The sequence below is a fragment of the Leptodactylus fuscus genome, chromosome 5, assembly GCF_031893055.1.
Source record: "Leptodactylus fuscus isolate aLepFus1 chromosome 5, aLepFus1.hap2, whole genome shotgun sequence".
Lineage (NCBI taxonomy): Eukaryota > Metazoa > Chordata > Amphibia > Anura > Leptodactylidae > Leptodactylus > Leptodactylus fuscus.
The window spans coordinates 32,972,087-32,994,849 of NC_134269.1; the positions used below are offsets into that span (position 1 = coordinate 32,972,087).

At 45.3% G+C, this 22,763-nt stretch overlaps 1 protein-coding gene across 3 annotated transcripts; it reads left to right on the forward strand.

Moving 5' to 3' along the window:
* The first annotated feature begins 474 nt into the window (after positions 1 to 474).
* PGLS (6-phosphogluconolactonase) lies at positions 475 to 22,482 on the forward strand. 3 transcript variants are annotated; one of them, XM_075272783.1, is made up of 6 exons: positions 475 to 495; positions 14,017 to 14,278; positions 16,432 to 16,539; positions 18,674 to 18,775; positions 19,328 to 19,468; positions 21,734 to 22,482. In XM_075272783.1, the coding sequence occupies exons 2-6, from the start codon at positions 14,024 to 14,026 to the stop codon at positions 21,866 to 21,868; spliced, it is 741 nt and encodes a 246-aa protein (XP_075128884.1). In that variant the 5' UTR covers positions 475 to 495; positions 14,017 to 14,023; the 3' UTR covers positions 21,869 to 22,482. The 3 variants fall into 3 exon arrangements, with proteins under 3 accessions (XP_075128884.1, XP_075128883.1, XP_075128882.1); XM_075272782.1 differs by lacking the exon at positions 475 to 495 and adding an exon at positions 524 to 545; XM_075272781.1 differs by lacking the exon at positions 475 to 495 and adding an exon at positions 561 to 638.
* The last annotated feature ends 281 nt before the right edge of the window (positions 22,483 to 22,763 follow it).

Below are 22,763 nucleotides of genomic sequence, written 5' to 3' on the forward strand. Positions count from 1 at the left end.
AGGGGGCTAGAGAAAAAAATTCCAACTGTGCCAGAATCAGTGCAGCAGTGACTATTAAAGAGTAATGTATGTAAGAGCTGTACTTGTTGGAGGCGGTGAAAGGTTCTCTTTACATAATTGTCCACCATACTTTACCTATCTTCCGTCTCCACAGTGCCTATATTTTCCTACTACTTTGAGATTTGACAAACTTTATTTAGCAAGGCATATATTAGGAAATGCTGCAATTATTAGTACATAGAACATTGTCCACAAAAAAGGGAACATACATGTGTAAGCATGTAAAAAAACATCTTGCAATCCTTTTACTTCAGGGTGTGACCATGAGCTTTCTTCTACACAGTTTTATCTTGGCTTCCTGGACAATTCATAGCATATCACTGTCTGGGTTGGTTTCTCTTGCCAGTACTCGGGACCACTTACACGTAAGTACTTCCGCCCTTACCCAACGTCACTTCCTGTGCAGCCCAGCAACGCTGAAGCGGTACCTGCAGTGTGAGGAGTTGTGCTTGTTGATCACGTCCGCCCTTAGTGAAGCCTCACAGGTAGGACTGGGTGACGTCACTTCCGCCCTCTCACCTGCCAGTTCCCTTCTCTCTTTTCTGACTCTTGCCATTGTGCTGCTCAGTGGGCGCTCGGTACAGTATCCATTATTCCTCTGCTCTTAGTGTAAGGGGTGGATGTGCATGCTGCTGCGACAGGCTGCCTGCTGAGCGCTAATGTACATGACAGTGGGTGTGGGTGTGGATCATGCTGCTGGGCATTGTTCTGACCTGTGTGTAAGAGCAGGTGGAAAGCAAGAGCTGCCTGCCGCAAAGCCATGTCCTGGGGAACTACAATGTGCAGCATGCCCTGCTGGGACTTGTAGTTCCACAGCAGCCACAGCTTATTGGTGTGCAGGTATGACAGGGACAGTGCTGGGACCTGCCACTGTTGCTAGGTTACCAGCTGCCATCATGGCATGTACCCCAATTGTTGCCCTCTTTTCACCTCTAACCTGTTGCATTTGACATGGCACCTATGACTGGCATGGGTAAACTTTCCCTGGCTACATTGCAGGTGGTGTATACACCACAGTACAATAGACAGCAGACTATTGTTATATATCACAGGTTCAGTGAGCTGCTGCTTTATTTCAGTGTCTGGGCTGTTATATTCTGTCTAGGCAGGTGTATTGTATTATAATGTATGTCTATCTAATATACGTCTATCAATAATGTCATATCTATCAATCATATATTGTATTACAGTGTATCTGTCTAATATACACCTATCAATCAATAATCTCATATCTGTCTAGGCAGGTGTATTGTATTACAGTGTATCTGTCTATCAATATGCATCTATCCATCATGTCATATCTATCAATCATGTATTGTGTTACAGTGTATCTGTCTATCTAATATACATCTATCCATAGTCTCATAGCTGTCTATCAATCATGTATTGTGTTACAATGTATCTGTCTATGTAATATACGTCTATCAATAATCTCATATCTATCAATCATGTATTGTGTTACAGTGTATCTGTCTATCTAATATACATCTATCCATAGTCTCATATCTGTCTATGCAGGTGTATTGTATTACAGTGTATCTGTCTATCTAATATACATCTATCCATAGTCTCATAGCTGTCTATCAATCATGTATTGTATTCAGATCTGTGTATCAGTGTATTATCTGTCCGCCTATCCTGTCTTCAGTAACTATTTTCATGTCTCTCTGTCATATCTCATATTTATACAGGACAAGTATAAGGCTGTGTTCACATCTGTGCTGTAATTTAAAAATGATGGATCCCTGACGGACCACATTATAGTCGAAGGGGTCTGCCAAGCTCCGTTGTTTTAGTGCTCCTCCTGTCTGTTGTTTGGGTCCCCCGATAGACCTGAACAGCAGAAATGCAATGTTAGTATGAGCCTAGCCTAATATATGTGAGCCTTTGTATATACTGTATCTATCTCCTATCTATGTATCTACCTCTGTTTCTATACATTTATCTTTCTATCTCATATGTATTTATTTATGTATCTATCTCATGTAAAGTATTATGGAGTAAATAGAGATGAGCGAACACTAAAATGTTCGAGGTTCGAAATTCGATTCGAACAGCCGCTCACTGTTCGAGTGTTCGAATGGGTTTCGAACCCCATTATAGTCTATGGGGAACATAAACTCGTTAAGGGGGAAACCCAAATTCGTGTCTGGAGGGTCACCAAGTCCACTATGACACCCCAGGAAATGATACCAACACCCTGGAATGACACTGGGACAGCAGGGGAAGCATGTCTGGGGGCATAAAAGTCACTTTATTTCATGGAAATCCCTGTCAGTTTGCGATTTTCGCAAGCTAACTTTTCCCCATAGAAATGCATTGGCCAGTGCTGATTGGCCAGAGTACGGAACTCGACCAATCAGCGCTGGCTCTGCTGGAGGAGGCGGAGTTTAAGATAGCTCCACACCAGTCTCCATTCAGGTCCGACCTTAGACTCCGCCTCCTCCGGCAGAGCCAGCGCTGATTGGCCGAAGGCTGGCCAATGCATTCCTATGCGAATGCAGACTTAGCAGTGCTGAGTCAGTTTTGCTCAACTACACATCTGATGCACACTCGGCACTGCTACATCAGATGTAGCAATCTGATGTAGCAGAGCCGAGGGTGCACTAGAACCCCTGTGCAAACTCAGTTCACGCTAATAGAATGCATTGGCCAGCGCTGATTGGCCAATGCATTCTATTAGCCCGATGAAGTAGAGCTGAATGTGTGTGCTAAGCACACACATTCAGCACTGCTTCATCAAGCCAATACAATGCATTAGCCAGTGCTGATTGGCCAGAGTACGGAATTCGGCCAATCAGCGCTGGCCAATGCATTCTATTAGCCCGATGAAGTAGAGCTGAATGTGTGTGCTAAGCACACACATTCAGCACTGCTTCATCAAGCCAATACAATGCATTAGCCAGTGCTGATTGGCCAGAGTACGGAATTCGGCCAATCAGCGCTGGCTCTGCTGGAGGAGGCGGAGTCTAAGGTCGCTCCACACCAGTCTCCATTCAGGTCCGACCTTAGACTCCGCCTCCTCCGGCAGAGCCAGCGCTGATTGGCCGAAGGCTGGCCAATGCATTCCTATGCGAATGCAGACTTAGCAGTGCTGAGTCAGTTTTGCTCAACTACACATCTGATGCACACTCGGCACTGCTACATCAGATGTAGCAATCTGATGTAGCAGAGCCGAGGGTGCACTAGAACCCCTGTGCAAACTCAGTTCACGCTAATAGAATGCATTGGCCAGCGCTGATTGGCCAATGCATTCTATTAGCCCGATGAAGTAGAGCTGAATGTGTGTGCTAAGCACACACATTCAGCACTGCTTCATCAAGCCAATACAATGCATTAGCCAGTGCTGATTGGCCAGAGTACGGAATTCGGCCAATCAGCGCTGGCCAATGCATTCTATTAGCCCGATGAAGTAGAGCTGAATGTGTGTGCTAAGCACACACATTCAGCTCTACTTCATCGGGCTAATAGAATGCATTGGCCAGCGCTGATTGGCCAGAGTACGGAACTCGACCAATCAGCGCTGGCTCTGCTGGAGGAGGCGGAGTCTAAGATCGCTCCACACCAGTCTCCATTCAGGTCCGACCTTAGACTCCGCCTCCTCCAGCAGAGCCAGCGCTGATTGGCCGAATTCCGTACTCTGGCCAATCAGCACTGGCTAATGCATTGTATTGGCTTGATGAAGCAGTGCTGAATGTGTGTGCTTAGCACACACATTCAGCTCTACTTCATCGGGCTAATAGAATGCATTGGCCAATCAGCGCTGGCCAATGCATTCTATTAGCGTGAACTGAGTTTGCACAGGGGTTCTAGTGCACCCTCGGCTCTGCTACATCAGATTGCTACATCTGATGTAGCAGTGCCGAGTGTGCATCAGATGTGTAGTTGAGCAAAACTGACTCAGCACTGCTAAGTATGCATTCGCATAGGAATGCATTGGCCAGCCTTCGGCCAATCAGCGCTGGCTCTGCCGGAGGAGGCGGAGTCTAAGGTCGGACCTGAATGGAGACTGGTGTGGAGCGACCTTAGACTCCGCCTCCTCCAGCAGAGCCAGCGCTGATTGGCCGAATTCCGTACTCTGGCCAATCAGCACTGGCTAATGCATTGTATTGGCGTGATGAAGCAGTGCTGAATGTGTGTGCTTAGCACACACATTCAGCTCTACTTCATCGGGCTAATAGAATGCATTGGCCAATCAGCGCTGGCCAATGCATTCTATTAGCTTGATGAAGCAGAGTGTGCACAAGGGTTCAAGCGCACCCTCGGCTCTGATGTAGCAGAGCTGAGGGTGCACAAGGGTTCAAGTGCACCCTCGGCTCTCCTACATCAGAGCCGAGGGTGCGCTTGAACCCTTGTGCAGCCTCGGCTCTGCTACATCAGAGCCGAGGGTGCGCTTGAACCCTTGTGCACACTCTGCTTCATCAAGCTAATAGAATGCATTGGCCAGCACTGATTGGCCAGAGTACGGAATTCGGCCAATCAGCGCTGGCCAATGCATCCCTATGGGAAAAAGTTTATCTCACAAAAATCACAATTAAACACCCGATAGAGCCCCAAAAAGTTATTTTTAATAACATTCCCCCCTAAATAAAGGTTATCCCTAGCTATCCCTGCCTGTACAGCTATCCCTGTCTCATAGTCACAAAGTTCACATTCTCATATGACCCGGATTTGAAATCCACTATTCGTCTAAAATGGAGGTCACCTGATTTCGGCAGCCAATGACTTTTTCCAATTTTTTTCAATGCCCCCAGTGTCGTAGTTCCTGTCCCACCTCCCCTGCGCTGTTATTGGTGCAAAAAAGGCGCCAGGGAAGGTGGGAGGGGAATCGAATTTTGGCGCACTTTACCACGTGGTGTTCGATTCGATTCGAACATGGCGAACACCCTGATATCCGATCGAACATGTGTTCGATAGAACACTGTTCGCTCATCTCTAGGAGTAAACAGTTATTTCTATACATTTGGTATAGCTACACTATAAGACGCTGCAGTCACATTTATTGATTCAAGGTTGGGTTTCTTTAGTGCCAAGGGAAGGGAAGGGCTGTGTGTTATAAGGTAACTGTAGCAAGATTGGGCAGGACTCCCCACCTACACAATCCTTTGGTATACAAGCTGGGCTGGGATCTGTAGTTCTGCTGTATCTGACTAGTATAAAGTTTCAGAGGTTGTCGATAAACAAATTACAGTATACACCTTCGGCTCTCCAGCTGCTGTGAAACTACAACTCCCATCATGCTCCATTCACTTCCATGGGAGTTCCAAGAACAGTGGAGCAAGTATGCATGCTGGGAGTTGTAGTTTTACAACAGCTGGAGTGCCAAAGGTTTCTGATCCTTGGTATACACCTGGTATACACCTTCAGTCCAGTTATTGGGAAACGACAACACCTAGAAGCCATTTTTGACCATACATTTCCCCCACAGGGGGCGCCATAGTGGTCAGCTGATGGCGGGGCCAGTTTCGGTATATTATATGTACTATTTTATGTCTAGTATTTCTTCTTTCTGCGCTAGGGCATTGTAAGGCGTTGTCTCTTCACTAAATCCGTTGTCTCCATCATTCCTTAAAAACAACTTTTCCCCCAGGAGTCGAATCCTCCGGCGAGAAGACTCTGTCAGTCATAACAAGTGTAAAGTTGATACCTGGTTATGTCTCTGAGCGTCGGAGATGTTAAATTTGTCACAAGAGTATTGCGGTTACCTAGGAACTAGCTTCCCGCTGCCTACATGACCCTGCAAGGAGAACATCTGGGGCTCGGTGCTTAATCTCATGCGCTTATTCCTGACACCACAATGTACATTAAAAGTGGTTTAGAGCCCAAAATGGAAAAATTCAGTACATCTACTAAATTTGGTCCATCCCAACTACACTTTGGCTGCCAATCTCAGGCCTGGTTCACATCTGCATTCGGTATTCTGTTTGGGGAGTCCGCGTGGGGAGCCCCCGAACAGAATACCGAATGCATTGAAAAGCGGTTAGCTAAGAAACCACACGGACCCCATAGACTATAATGGGGTCTGTGTGTTTTGTACGCGGTGTCTTCACGAATCATGCAGAGAGAAAAGTACTTCAGAAACTAATTTTCTCTCCGCATGACTGAACGGAACCTAGATGTGAACCAAGCCTGAGATTGGCCGTCAAAGTGTAGTTGTGATGGGCCAAATTAATTAACCCAGTTTTGTGGCCTTAGGGTGCATTCACACTGAGTAAACGCTAGCTTATTTTGTAGAGTAAAATTACACTTGTAAATTTTGCTATCCCATTGACTTCAATGATATTTTTTTACAAGTGTAAAAATACGCCTGTAAAATGTCATTGAAGTCAATGGGATAGCAAAATTTACAAGTGTAATTTTACTCTACAAAATAAGCTAGCATTTACTCAGTGTGAATGCACCCTAAGGGTGCATTCACACTACGTAACAGCAGCGTGTATCACAGCTGTACACACTGGCGTTACAGCAGGGCTGCCGTACACTTCACATTCATTTCTATGGGAGCCGGCATGCGAGCCCTCCCCATAGAAGTGAATGGGCTGCTTCTTTCACTGCGAGCAGTCCCATTGAAGTGAATGGGAAGTGCCGGCGTATACAGCTAGCTCTGCTCATGCCGAGCCGTACATGCCGGCACTTCCCATTCACTTCAATGGGACTGCTCGCAGTGAAAGAAGCAGCCCATTCATTTCTATGGGGAGCGCTCGTATGCCGGCTCCCATAGAAATGAATGGGAAGTGTTCGGCAGCCCTGCTGTAACGCCGGCGTGTACGGCTGTGATACACGCTGGCGTTACGTAGTGTGAATGCAGCCTAAAAGTGACACTTTTTTTTGGCACACAGCTATTCTGCGCAAAAAAAAAAGACTTTGTTAGTTTTGCAGCTCCCCTTCAATAAAAGTGTGCACAGAAGTGCGAGGAGCATGGCGGGCGGAGCAGAACTCATGACTCAGATTTGCTGTAACTTACCTACCTTACTAGCTGAGATTTCATTTTGGGACCTCCTGTGGTGCACCAGAGTCTGGAGCCTCTTAAAGGTGCAGTCTGGACCTCTGTTTCCAATGGTTATGTTGGATAGTTGTCGCCATGTTTATTATACAATGATTTATCTCATGTCTGTATGCCGTATTAGATCTCATAGACGTCATAAAGGTGGTGTCCCGCTCAGGCCCCCAATAGCTTGTATACGGCAGTGCTTGTCTTTGGTAATAAAACCACCAAGGGACAGGAGAATCCTACAATGGTGTACTCTCTGCTGTAAAACTAATAGTCCCATGGTGTGTGTGAATACTTGTGAACATCCGCAGCATGGAAAGGATTGTGGATTTATCCCCCACACAGTATGTCGCTGGTTGGAAAAATTCTCTTGTAGATTCCTCCCCACCACAGGAGCAGCTGTGATATATACCATGTGTATGTCTATTACTGACAGGGGGGGGATTCATTCGGATGTACCGTAATTGGAAACATTCCTTGTATGTTTGACTGTTGCGAACATTGTACAGCGTTAACATACTGCAGTTTGTCTTTCAGCCAATTCCAAGGTCTCTGCTTGTGCTCTGCTCAAAGAACTGAGGATTTGTTACAATGTATCAGTCTATGCAATCCTCTGTAAGGCCTGCTTCACATCTGCGTTTGGGGATTCCGTTCCCCTACCTGCATGAAATATGTGGAGAGAATAATCCTACAAGCAGCGCTTTTCTCTCCATATTTTTCATGTGGGAACCACACGGACTCCATTACAGTCTATGGGGTCCACAGGTTTCCGTAGGTAGACGCTTTTTTATGTGGATAGTTTTCCGTTCGGGGGGTCCCCAAGCGAACTTCCCGAACGGAAATCTGAACACAAATGTGAACCGGGCCTAAGGCCTCATGCACATGACTGTACTTTTTTTGTATGGTCACATTCATTGCTATGGGCCCATATACACAGGTGTAGTTTTTGTGGCTGTGTGTCCAGGCTGTAGTGAAGACACGTAAAATATGGAGCGGTTCCTATATCTGTCCGTATTTGTGGATCAATCCATTCATTTCAAGGTATGGGTCAGTGACCTATACACTGCATATGTTACACTAATAGCCCAGATATATGCAACTCTATGTATTGCACAATAGTCATAAAACTGATCTTTATTTGTTTTTCCCTCCAGGATCCCCTGCATTGATATTGTAGCCTAAACACATTCCCAAAAGAAACTTTTACCGGAATACGTTGGGCCCGCTATAGTATTCCCAGCTAGAGATGAGCGGACACTATTCAGAACAGCCGTTCCGAATAGCACGCTCCCATAGAAATGAATGGAAGCAGCCGGCACGCAGACTTTGCCGGCAGCCGGTCGCTTAACCCCCTGCGTACTGGCTACATCCATTCATTTCTATGGGAGCGTGCTATTCGAATAGTGTTCACTCATCTCTAGTCCCAGCATATAGCGAAAATGTACACAACAAAATGGTGCGATAGTAAAATGGCCCTACTTATACTAATACATTGTCCCCAAGCGGACTCCCTGCATGGAATACCGAACATAGATGTGAACCAGTCCTTAGGCTAGGATCGCACTTGCGCCGTGCTCTTCGTCGTTCGTACGCGCCGTGGGACCCAAACAATGGAGAACCTGCCCGCTAAAACAGCAGTTACCCGCGGACTCCATAGACATACAGTGGGAAAAAAAGTACTTAGTCAGTCACCAGTTGTTCAAGTTGTCCCACTTATAAAGATAAGGTCGGCCTGTAATTGACATCATAGGTGACCTCGACTATGAGAGGCAAAATGAGAAAACAAATCCAGAAAATCACATTGTCTGATTAGGAAAGAATTTATTTGCAAATTATGGTGGAAAATAAGTATTTGGTCAGTAACAAAATTTCATCTCAATACTTTGTTATATATCCTTTGTTGGCAATGACAGAGGTTAAACGTTTTCGGTAAGTCTTCACAAGGTTGGCACACACTGTTGTTGGTATGTTGGCCCATTCCTCCATGCAGATCTCCTCTAGAGCAGTGATGTTTTGGGGCTGTCGCTCGGCAACACGGACTTTCAACTCCCTCCAAAGGTTTTCTATAGGGTTGAGATCTGGAGACCGGCTAGGCCACTCCAGGACCTTGAAATGCTTCTTACAAAGCCACTCCTTCATTGCCCTGGCGGTGTGCTTGGGATCATTGACATGCTGAAAGACCCAGCCACGTTTCATCTTCAATGCCCTTGCTGATGGAAGGAGGTTTGCACTCAAAATCTCACGATACATGGCCCCATTCATTCTTTCATGTACCCGGATCAGTCATCCTGGCCCCTTTGCAGAGAAACAGCCCCAAAGCATGATGTTTCCACCCCCATGCTTTACAGTAGGTATGGTGTTCTTTGGATCCAACTCGGCATTCTTTCTCCTCCAAACACGATGAGTTGTGTTTCTACCAAACAGTTCCAGTTTGGTTTCATCAGACCATAGGACATTCTCCCAATACTCTTCTGGATCATCCAAATGCTCTCTAGCAAACTTCAGACGGGCCCGGACATGTACTGGCTTAAGCAGTGGGACACGTCTGGCACTGCAGGATCTGAGTCCCTGGCGGCGTAGTGTGTTACTGATGGTAGGCTTTGTTACATTGGTCCCAGCTCTCTGCAGCTCATTCACTAGGTCCCCCCCGCGTGGTTCTGGGATTTTTGCTCACCGTTCTTGTGATCATTTTGATCCCACGGGGTGAGATTTTGCGTGGAGCCCCAGATCGAGGGAGATTATCAGTGGTCTTGTATGTCTTCCATTTTCTAATTATTGCTCCCACAGTTGATTTCTTCAATCCAAGCTGGTTGCCTATTGCAGATTCAGTCTTCCCAGCCTGGTGCAGGGCTACAATTTTGTTTCTGGTGTCCTTCGCCAGTTCTTTGGTCTTCACCATAGTGGAGTTTGGAGTCTGACTATTTGAGGTTGTGGACAGGGGTCTTTTATATACAGGCGCCATTACTACAGGTAGTGATTGGAGAACAGAGGAGCCTCTTACAGAAGAAGTTACAGGTCTGTGAGAACCAGACATCTTACTTGTTTGTAGGTGACCAAATACTTATTTTCCACCATAATTTGCAAAAAAATTCTTTCCTAATCAGACAATGTGACTTTCTGGATTTGTTTTCTCATTTTGTCTCTCATAGTTGAGGTCACCTATGATGTCAATTACAGGCCGACCTCATCTTTGTAAGTGGAGAACTTGCACAATTGGTGACTAAATACTTTTTTCCCCACTGTAGCTTGTTCAGGACTTTTCGGCAGATTCTGTGACAGTCTCTTAAGGAGACTCCAAGGCAGATGTGAACAAAGTGAGATAAGAAGTAGGAGAAGGGTTAACCCTTTATAGATTAATTTATCAGTAGGGTAGACACAATCAAGATATTCATCATTCCCCCTAGGCCAGTTTTCTAGTGTATGATATAGTGGAGCACATTTGACTTAAGGCCCTTTCTTGCGCCAAATATTGGCCACAAGCTCGATCTGCTCATTTGCCACGGTGTGTGTACATATGTGGGTACAGCGATGGTGCCTCGCCCTCGACCCACCAGATTATTGTCATAGATTTCCAATTTGCCGCAGCCTCGTTATAAATCTCTCTTTCCTTGTATCAGTCAGGCCCCTTATTAAGACCGGCATACGAAACGCCAGCCTTAATAAATTTGAGGATTCCCGGGGTTAACAGCGGTAACACATCTGTGATGGGTGATAGTTTTTCTTTGGGATTTGAGGTCTATGAGGACTAGGAAAACTTGTGTGCAATATATAGAAAGGAATCTGTCAGCGTGGTAATGTCCTACATAAACATAACCTTTCATCTCTGTTCTTCACTGGTGTATTCATCTGTTACTAATACACTTACTACTCCCAGACTAACATTAAAGGGGTTGTCCATTTTGGACAATCTCTTATTTGTTAGAAGGGTCCCCTGACAATAAGTAGATCACAGGATGTGCTGCTGCGTTGATCTATAGCCATCACCTGTTGCTGATCATATGGAGTTGCTGAGCAGCAAAAATGAAGTATTACATAGCTGTAAACTCGGTCTACTGAATATAGGGGATCTGCAGTGCTCCTGTTTGTCGGGAAGGAGTTAATAGGAGCACTGCAGATACCCTATAGTCAGCCAGACTGAATTCCAAGTGGGGGGAAAAAACCCAGTCCTCAAGCTCAGGGAAGGGGCAGACAGACAAGCAAAACACCCCCTCCCCTTCCCCAGTAACTACTGCACCCAAAAACTCCGACAATTTTAATTTTTGAAACTTTCCAGTAGCTGCTGCATTTCCCCCCCCCCCCCCCTCGGCTTCTACTCGAGTCAATAAGTTTTCCCAGTTTTTTGTGGTAAAATTAGGGGCCTCGGCTTATATTCGGGTCGGCTTATACTCGAGTATATACAGTACTTTATTGGCTTATTATACTTCCTTTAAGTAGAAAATTGGCTCTAAAGTTCTCCCTAGCACACTTCTGATAAGCACTTTCATGGAGATCAATCCCATATACACAGTGTGTTGCCAGTATTTACAGCTGTAGCAGTTACCAAAGGCTAGGGTCACTAAAATGGCTCTATCTCTGGCTTTACACCACCTAGTGCTCCTGGTGTCATATGAAAGCTGGGACTCTCCACTTTCATATGCTACCAAGATTGCAGCTTTAGCTCCAAAAATGACAGCATTGTCACTAGTTAAATACAAAGATGAGAGTAGGAGCTTTATATTCTGAATATAAAAATCGAATTCCTGATGGTGTAAAACTGGAAATACAGCTGTTTGAAGTAACCCCTTCCCAGTTTGGCAACTGCTGTATCTGAACTGGCAATTCCCATTGAATACGGGACTGATCTCTATAACAACACTAAAGGTATCATTAGGGAGAACGTTAGAACCTGTTTGTTTTTTTGTTTGTTTGTTGTTTTTTTTTTTTTACTAAAAACAAGTAAAATAGGTTAAAAAAAATATTACAAAAGTATTTACCAAACTCAGCCCTACATAATGGTAAAAAAAGGAAAATGATGGTGTAATGGAAATCCTAATTTGTATGTACTATCAGTGAATTATATTAATTATATGAGTACATATGGGATGTTGTATTCTGGTTTTGTCACCTTTCACCTTAAGTTTGTGATTGGTGTTGCCTTTTGAAGTTGCAGACTTACTACACAAATAAGGTTTATGGCTTTGATAGATGGCTGGCACAAGACAGGTCCACCAGTTATTAGAGAGGGGCTTAGAACTGCCAGACACAGGAACTTCTTCCTGACATCAGAGAAAGAGGTGGAGGTTTGGAGGAACACATTTCCCGGTAAAGGGATTTTATCATTAGAATCCCGTTTTAAGTTAAACCCATGTCGGAATAGCCTTAAGAAAGGCTATTCTTCCCATACCTTTAGATGTCTTAGATATCCCAGTTTTCGTCCAGTTTTCTCGCAGCAGTAGGGGTGGTCCTCAGCTCTCAAACAGCACTGGGGGTGTCCCCTGTGCTGCAAGAAAACTATCCAGTGCCACCTTTTTCTGTTCGCCGCCTCCACCTCTTCTTTCCTGTTCGGCCACAGGAAAATGGCCGACTGCACGTGTCCGTCGGCCATTTTCCTGTGGCCTCTCCTGTTCGGCCACAGGAAAGTGGCGACAGACATCCGCAGTTGGAGCTTTTTTGAAGAAGACGTGATGAGAGAAGGAAGAAGAGGCAGAAGAGATGAACAAGAAGACGGCGGCACTGGATAGTTTTCTCGCGGCACCAGGGACGTCTCCAGTGCTGTGAGAAAACTGATTAGCATATGGACAAAGACCGGGATATTTAAGAAATGGTGGCGCAGAGAAGACTTCTAAAGGTAGGAGATGAAAAGCCTTTCTTAAAGGGGCTCTATCAGCAAAATCATGCTGATAGAGCCCCACATATGCCAGGCCATTTTTTTTTATATCAATGTCAGTTCACGAGCGCCGGAGGAAGACAGGACCCGAGGACATCGGAGGAAGAGGAGGCGTGGATGAAGAAGACGGCGCACCCTTAATGCCCGCCCATCGTGCACGATGCGTAAGTAGATCACATTCTTTTTTAGGGTATTATTTTAAAACTGGGGGTAGTTTAATATAACGTTTCCGGTGCATGAATAGCCTTTTTAAAGGCTATTCACGCATATGTGAGGCTCTATCAGCATGATTTTGCTGATAGAGCCCCTTTAAGGCTATTCCAACATGGGTGTAGCTTAAAATGGGATTGTAATGATATCCCTTTAATTCATGGAATCCCTTTAATTCATGGAAGACCAAGGCCCTAAGAGAGGTGAGTAATTTTAGTGTAGGGACCCACCTCATTTTCATGTATCCTTCTATACAGTAGATATTTGCAGTAATGCTCTTGGTGCGAGCAGAGTGGTGTTGCAACTTTTTGTTTTTGCCAAGAAAAACATTGTCACACCTTTGGAACCAGCCGAGCTGTGTGCTGGCCATCCAATCTGAGATCCTTCCAAGCTCCATTGAATTCAAAGGACTGTAACGTATTAGGTTTTTCTGTTCGTTCTCCCTTTTATTTTACTCTTTTGCTGGTCTTTGTCAACTTTTTCTTTTTTATATAAGCACTGGGTCTTTACATATTAAAGCATTCACTTTAATGGTGGTCCGGCTATGCTCTACGAATCCTTTGCCTGGTTTTTAGAGGGATGTGTGCATATGTGAGATAGGTGCATACTGTCTCAGAATCAGTAAATGGCGGCAGGCTATATCTGGTTTGCGTGGTCTGTGTTGTGGTGTGATTTACCCTCAATTTGCAGCCTGAATGAAGAGCAAGTGCAAGATTGAGTGCATGGAGTGAATTAACCTGTGACAGCCGCACCCAGCATCATATGCTTGGACAGTCCGGACGTGACAGATGGTGTATAATGTTTACCACTGCTTTGACTTCATCCATTGTTACTGGAGTTGCCCTTTAGTTAAAATTGTTAACCTGATATTTGTGGTGTTTCTCTTCAGATTTGTGATGTCCTCCAATAGTCAGATCCGTGTGTTCCCCTCGCCAGCAGAGCTTGCCCTCTCTCTGTCGCAGCTCATGGTTAATGAGTCCAAGGGAGTAGACAACTTCAGGATTGGCTTGTCTGGAGGGAGCCTGGTGCAGCTTCTGAGCCGAGAATTGCCTAAGACTGCAGGTCTCAATACAGATGGATGGAAAGTGGCTTTTTGTGACGAGAGGCTGGTCCCGTTTTCCGATCCTGAGAGCACATATGGCGAGTACAAGGTGAGATGGTCTTTTGCTTTATTGAGTGGAATTGCACAGTTAAAGGGGTTATATGTGGAATAGGAATAGGGGATAAATTGCTGATGGGTGGGGTTCCAACTGCGATTGAGGGTGTTTGACCCCCATGGTGAATGTGATGGTGCACCCTGTTCCATTCACATCAGTGAGGGTGCCAATAATGAAGTGGTCCCATTGAAGTCGATGGAGCAAACTTCAGACACTGCTTCACTTACGATAAGGCTGACACTCCCCATCCTAAGAATTGGTGATTTTTCAGAAGATGGACAATCTCCAATCGGCAATCTATCCCCATCTTATGGATCGGTAATACATTATTTTCATGGTCTAACCCGTTTAATGTATAGAAATCAGTACAAAGCTGATCATGCACATAATCTGCCCATAACAATACTTATACCCTATCCACAGTATAGAGACGAAGTGTCTGATCATTGAGATTCCCAACAATCATAAAAAAGAGTCCCCAAGTCCTCTTTGTGAATGGTGTGGTAGTGTGATGGCACATCCACCATCCCATTTACTTCTATGGGACTAACAGAGATAGCTAAGTAGTCAGTCTAATAGAGGTGATTACAGTAGAGCACTGGCCATGTATGAGCGCTGCTATTCTCTTCACACTGGGGATTTGGGTACTCCCATTCCTGTATCAGACCCCAAGTATTCGGACAGTTATCCTCTATCCTGTGGATAGGAGATAGGTGTAATTAGTAGGAAAACTGGTTTAAAGGGTTATTCCCACATCGCATACTCACCAGTCTTCAATGCTGTAAATTCTTCTTTCTTTCGCCTTTGTTGCGTCATATGCAAAGCCAGCGGCGAGAAGTCGTCGCTTCTATGCCGCTGGCCCTGCGTGTGCGCTCCCGATGTAGCTAGGCATCGGACGTACAGCCTTCACAATGCAATACAGACCCGGCATCCGCTGTAATAGAGAGGCGGATGCCGGGGAGTGTTAGACGCTGGCATAGGTGCCTGCAACATCGCTACGCTCCTGCCCTGCATGAAGCCAGCAGTGGCAGGAGCGATGCTGCTATTCCACTCCTCCGCCCCCCCCCCCCCCCTGATTAGGAGGGATAGTTGTTGACCAATGGATCGATCAGGGACCACCAGAGATGGCCGAACACTTCAGCTACCTTCAGCATTGCTACGGAAATGGATACAGTGTGGCTGCGCTTTTCTACCATCACCCTATTCGATCTGGGGTGCAATTACTAACATTCTAGTGACTACTGAGAGTCCAGCAGTCAGACCCCTATCAATATGCCAGTTACCCCCTAGAGTGCCAGAGATGCCTAGCAGCCATTACTGATCCTAGTTGTACGGAATTAAAGGGGTGTTTCAATCACAGCACGTTATGTTATGGGGAATACAAGTATTTACAGTAATCTGACACTTCTCCTTTAAATGTCAGACCTCCAGCCCTGTCCTCATACAGTAATTGTGTCTCACAAAGCAAACCTTTCACAAACATGGATGAGTTGCGGTGTGTTTTGGGAAGTTACACAAGAAACAACGGCGTGTACAGCTCATGGACGCTATCACAAGCCGAGCCCTGACCTGTTGCATAACAATGTCATCCTGTGAAAATGCTGTCTAAAGTAGAAAAGAGTTAAAAAATATTCTAAAATGCTGCGTGGACATTGCTCTTCACTATGTTAAGGTCTCATAGGTTATCTGCCTCTGTACTGCACAGCTCTGTGATCCAGTCATTCATTATACTGGGTAAGACTGAAAAATGACCGCTAGTCCCTATAAAACATGGGCCAACGGTTCATTAGCTTCCCCTTTAAGAGGTTCTGCAGCAGACAGAATGGTGGAGATTTATCAAACAAAATGCTCCAGAATTCTAACATATTTTCTCGGAAATTGCTATGATTAAGAATGGATTCCATGTAAAGGTTTGAGCCACATCACAGGCTACAAGTGTCAGGCGGAGGCTGGAAAATACAGTTATTCTAGAAAGTAACCACAGTCCTGGTGTACATCTTGTATTACAACCACAACGGGGGAGGACGAAGTCACCACAACTCCAACAACTACCAAAATATGGAGGCCGTGGTTGGCAGGGCGCTCATTACCTTCTCCTTTTATACAGTGTACTGTTCTTACACATGACCATTCACTTCTTGTCACAGCGTCAGCTCGTTCCTCTCGGCCTCCTGTCAGAATCCCAGTTTATTGTCATCGATCCTGCTTTGTCTGTGGAAGACGCGGCTGCTGACTACGAAAAGAAGCTGCGAGAGGTGAGGACCCAGTGCTGGGCTGCAGTCCATCCAGGTTGTCTCTGTCTGTCTATCTATCTATCTAGATAAATAGACAGTCCATGGTCATGTGATATATAATCCATGGTCATGTGATGTACAGTCCATGGTCATGTGATATATATAATCCATGGTCATGTGATGTACAGTCCATGGTCATGTGATATATATAATCCATGCTCATGTGATGTACAGTCCATGCTCATGTGATGTACAGTCCATGCTCATGTGATGTACAGTCCATGCTCATGTGATATACAGTCCATGGTCATGTGATATATATAATCCATGCTCATGTGATGTACAGTCCATGCTCATGTGATGTACAGTCCATGCTCATGTGATGTACAGTCCATGCTCATGTGATGTACAGTCCATGCTCATGTGATATACAGTCCATGGTCATGTGATATATATAATCCATGGTCATGTGATGTACAGTCCATGCTCATGTGATATATAATCCATGGTCATGTGATGTACAGTCCATGGTCATGTGATATACAGTCCATGGTCATGTGATATATATAATCCATGCTCATGTGATGTACAGTCCATGCTCATGTGATATACAGTCCATGGTCATGTGATATATATAATCCATGGTCATCCTATTAATATTATAAGCTTAGTCGCTCAGGTCTGTGCCTGCTATAGTGATAGCTCCTGCCGAAGCTGCTAGCAAACTGAAAGTAAGAAACACACAGCTCCTTCCTTTACTTCCTATTCTCATTAATGTCAGGCATTTGGGGTTATTAGTTTAGTGTTAGTAACTCCATGTACCTCACATTAATAGGAATAAACCCCATCATGTCCCTCATATTAACCCCTGTGTGCCCCATATAAAGGTTACTAATATGTGAGACATATGGAGGGACTAATAAAAGACCTCAGTAATGAAGATACTTAATTATTACCTCCAAGTCTCTCACATATCAGTAACTAGAGATGAGCGAGTACTGTTGGGATCAGCCGATCTGAACAGCACGCTCCATAGAAATGAATGGATGCACCTGGTACTTCCGCTTGGATGTAGCCAGCGCGCTTAACCCCCCGCGTGCCGGCTACGTCCATTCATTTCTATGTGAGCGTGCTGTTCGGATCGGCTGATCCCAACAGTACTCGCTCATCTCTATCAGTAACTCTTACACTGGGGTTAATGTGAGGGACATGATGGGGTTAATTGCTATTAATAAGAGGCACATGGAGTTACTAATCTGTCATGCACAGGGCCAGACTTTATGTTGCTTACTCAAGAGTATCCTGTGCCCAAAACTTACATGTACTGGCGGAAAATAACAAATCATACAATGTCGTATATCGAAGTATATTAACCTGAAATACTTCTGTCCCAAAGTCACTATGTACAGTTTATACCAACACCGTATAGCGGCTGAAATACAAATTACATTCAACACAAAAGTCTCATGTGCTCTCAGAATTACAGCAACAACAAGATACACAGTTACATTTTATATCCCATACCTTATACACAGTACGAAAACCTTACCCGCGCCTGTATATACCCACTTCTACAATCACCGCAGACGAAGTCGCGGGTACCAGCTAGTGTGATATATAATCCATGGTCATGTGATGTACAGTCCATGGTCATGTGATATATAATCCATGGTCATGTGATGTACAGTCCATGGTCATGTGATATATAATCCATGGTCATGTGATGTACAGTCCATGGTCATGTGATGTACAGTCCATGGTCATGTGATGTACAGTCCATGGTCATGTGATATACAGTCCATGGTCATGTGATATATATAATCCATGCTCATGTGATATACAGTCCATGGTCATGTGATATATATAATCCATGCTCATGTGATGTACAGTCCATGCTCATGTGATATATATAATCCATGCTCATGTGATGTACAGTCCATAGTCATGTGATGTACACACAGGCGCACATCTCGTTACCAGGCACGTGTCTGATTACTGTGCTGTGACAATAACTAGCTGTGCTCTGTAGGGGGCAGTATTGACAATTGCAGAGTATAATGGGGCTATATAAGTAAGAGAAATAAGTACATTTGTATAAACTTTCATGGTTGTTCTCATCTCATCACTTACCTGGAATTTTGTTCATTTGCCTTAGATCTTCCCTGGGAATGACCTCCCGAAGTTTGACCTGCTGATTTTGGGAATTGGCCCAGATGGGCACACAGCTTCACTCTTTCCAGGACATCCACTCTTAGAGGTAACTACTTCCACCCATGTGACAGAAAACTAATGAGTCTATTATGTCAACCCTCAATATAATCCTTGGCACATCATTTATACAAGTAATGTCTCAGTAGGCCCAATCTCTTTACCTACTTAGACTCATTTGAGGGTTATTAAAAGGGTTGTCCAAGACTATTGACACTTATCCCCCTACCCTAAGTATCTAATTGATGGGATTCTCAGCATTGTCGAAAATGGAGATCCTTCTCTGCATGAATTGAGGAGGTGAAGATTTTATCAACATTTATTCCCTATACTTGAGATCATCCGTCACTCCACTTGGGCCAAGTGAAAGCCCATTAGTCTATTAGTGTAGAGATCTATTAAACACTAGCCATTGATAGGGGATGTGTCTGCAGGTTCTCAAGGGAGAACCACAAGACTCAACAAGTATGAATTAAGGCAATGTATGTGCTGTTCTACATCTAATACACATCTAAACTTGACTGTGTTACATTTTTAGTTTAATAAAGTTGATAGACATACCTAATGTTCTTCTCCCGTTCCGATATTATTTCTTCATCAGGTAACAGATAAGATTGTGGCTCCCATCAGCGACTCCCCCAAGCCTCCTCCGGAGAGAGTCACTCTCACACTCCCAGTGATCAACGCAGCTAAAACAGTCGTCTTTGTGGCCACCGGAGAAGGCAAAACTACGGTTTTGAAAGTAAGTTGGTTGGCGTATATTTCCTCACCACACTCATATTTTTTTATGAAAAGGGTTCTTGTGTCTCACCGCTAAGCTCCTTTCCTCAGAAGATGTCACCTGTTACTCCTGGAACAGTTCTCTTTATAGAGGACCATTCACAACCTCTTTGATGCTGCTAGAGTGCCCCTTGTGACAGTACAAGTCTATGGAAGAGTAGTACTGTCAGGGGAGGCATTCCTTACAGTTCACGGATGATCCTGAGCTGTAAAGACCATCTTTCTGACAGTGGGGAAATATTGGTGCTGAAGTTTACAGCACCTATAAGTGGCGTAACTGGGAACGGCCGGGCCCCTTGGTGAACTTTTGACATCCCCCAACTGACGCTTGCCGAAGACCTCGACCAAATCCCCCCCCCCACATTCCTGCGCTCTCTATTATGCCCCATAGTGGCCCCTACACACAGTATTATGCCCCATAGTAGCCCCTACACACAGTATTATGCCCCATAGTGGCCCCTACACACAGTATTATGCCCCATAGTAGCCCCTACACACAGTATTATGCCCCATAGTGACCCCTGCACACAGTATTATGCCCCATAGTGGCCCCTGCACACAGTATTATGCCCCATAGTGACCCCTGCACACACTATTATGCCCCACTGGGAACACCATGAACAATTATTATACTCTGGGGTCTTTTCAGACCCCTGAGTATAATAATCAGAGACGGAAGGGGGAGTGCCAACATAAAAAACAATGTTACTTACCTATCCCCGGCTCTGCTGCAGTCCTCAGTAGTGTCGGCCATCTTCAATGACTTCCGGGACGTCACATGACCCGGGACGCAGGCCTCGGTCATGTGACGTCACGGGGAGTCACAGAAGTAGGGCTGAACCTGCCCGGAGAGGTAAGTAACTGTTTTTTATGTTACCTTACCTCCCCTGGACCTCCGATCATTATACTCGGGGGTCTGAGAAGACCCCTGAGTATAATAATGATGTTTGTGGGGCCCGTGGCGTCACTTACCGATCCTGTCCACTGCCTGGATCGGTAAGTAAATAGGGCTCGTCTCTGGTACCGGCCAATTAAGAAAATAAAAAAACACAGCAGTAGCGGCTGTCGCTGGGCCCCTAATGTCCCGGGCCCTGTGGCAGCCGCTACCCCTGCTACCCCGGTAATTACAGCACTGGCACTTGTATCTCCAGTAATTGGGCACACACCGGGAAAGCTGGCAGTGCCCAGAATTCAATACATTGTTGGCTTTCTAGCAGTATATAATACAGCACATCGATGGGGTCGTGAATGGTCCTCCCTCTGCTCACAGTGCTCGTCCATAGACGAGTATTATCAGGAGGGGAGGGGACGTTCCTCCCCGCTCACACTGTACAGCGCGATAGGCGCTGCTGTGGAGAAGGATGTACCTGACTGACTGTCAGAAACGCCCTTCTGACTGTAAAGAGCTACGGTACCGGGACCGATAGCGCTTTACCCGGGGCACAGATCGGGAAAGCCAACAATGCGCTGAATTCAGAGCACTGTCTGCTTTCCAGCAGTATATAGAACTGCCTGTGCCCCGGACCATGAAAGGTCCTCTTTAACTGACATTTTAGGCCACTGGTGATGTATTAGTGACACTGGCCTGAATGTGTGTGTTTCTCTGCACGGCCTGTAGCTATCCATAACTAGGAGCAGTGCAAAATAGAGGTGAATAGACTGTGAGCTAACGGACGTCCTCCATGATGCATGCACCCATCAACTCGGCCATATTCTATAGGCAAATAATACTGTGCATGCGTGGCGTCTGCTGCTATATCACAGCAATGGCCATAAACCCTGACCATAATATGTAAACAATGAAAGTGACCAGGTACAGAGATCTGGAGAAGGAGCTAAAATCCTAATTACTTAAAGTGATGAGAATACCCCTTTAATACATCATGTTCCTGTAAGCTTCTGACATTCGATGCCTGTTATAATTCCTTTGTGCGCATTTTGAAAGGCCGTCCATGAATTTAAGGCTTATTTCAGGGCTTTAATATTAATGGCTTATCCACAGTGTAATGGACCATCAAAACCGATTGGTGGAGATGTGACTCCTGGTGCCCCAGTTGTGCATGGACGAGTGCTGTTGCATCCTCTTCATCAGACATTCTGTAGGGGCTTTGCCTGGTACTATATGTAAGACTGGGCTGGAGCTGCACTACTACACTCAACCACTACAAAGTCTACTGTTTGTAAGATGACTTATTACTATTATTAATCATGCTTTTTATGTCTACAGCGTATCCTACAGGAGGAGACAGACCCATTGCCGGCTGCTCGGGTCCACCCGGTGAACGGTAAACTGCTCTGGTTTCTCGATGAATCTGCTGCTCGGGATTTGACTTGCCCTGTAGAGAAACACTCAGTCCTGTAATGTTACTGTAAGAACGCCAGCATCCGGAGCCGGTTCAGAACCAGAGTCCGGAGCTCCCCACACTTCATCCCTGGGTCTGCCAGGGCCACAGGCAGAAGCAGAGAGCTGGACAGAGCAGAGCTACAGATCATAGTCAAGCCAAGGAAAATTCAGCCATGGGCTGATAAGAGACACACAACCAAAACAAGTTATACATAGTGATTGTTCTGAAGACGGAGATGCAGATGGCCGCTGTGACTTCCTGGACCAAAGACAGAACTGGAACAAAAGCCAAGGATGCAAACACTCAGTCACCTCAGCCACGGACAGAACTGGAATCAGGACCAGGATAGATGGCCATCGAAGTAGAGAGGAACCCATAGAACCATAGCCAAAACCTCAGACCGATCCACGGGCAGGAACCAGAACATGAAGCTTTGCAGAACTGCCTCTCATATCCGTACCTTCCATATTCTTGACTCTGCCCGCTGTACCCTTTGACGATCTGTCCCCCTCTCACATCTGCCTCTTGCTAGGATTTGCTCCTCTGTGTCAGACGAGCCACAGCTTCCAAAAAGTTTGCACATTCCAAGCTCTTCACATGAGTGCACAGTAATAAAATGCTAACTCGTCCATCTCAAGTGTGGTTTACTGTATGTGTGACTGCCAGAAGGTAGTAAAGAAGGCCTCCAGCAAAATAGAACTTCTCATTTACTTAAAGGGGTTGTCCGGGATATAATTAAATCCCTACACTAATCTAAACACCCTCCCCCCACCTACTTTCTAAATTACATAATTTATCAAAAATGTATATATACCCATATCCTTTGGGCCAGCATGTGACTGCCCCAGGGACGTTTTCTAGTTATCTAGTGACGATCCGCTTCTGGAAACAGAACGTCACTTCTACTTCCCC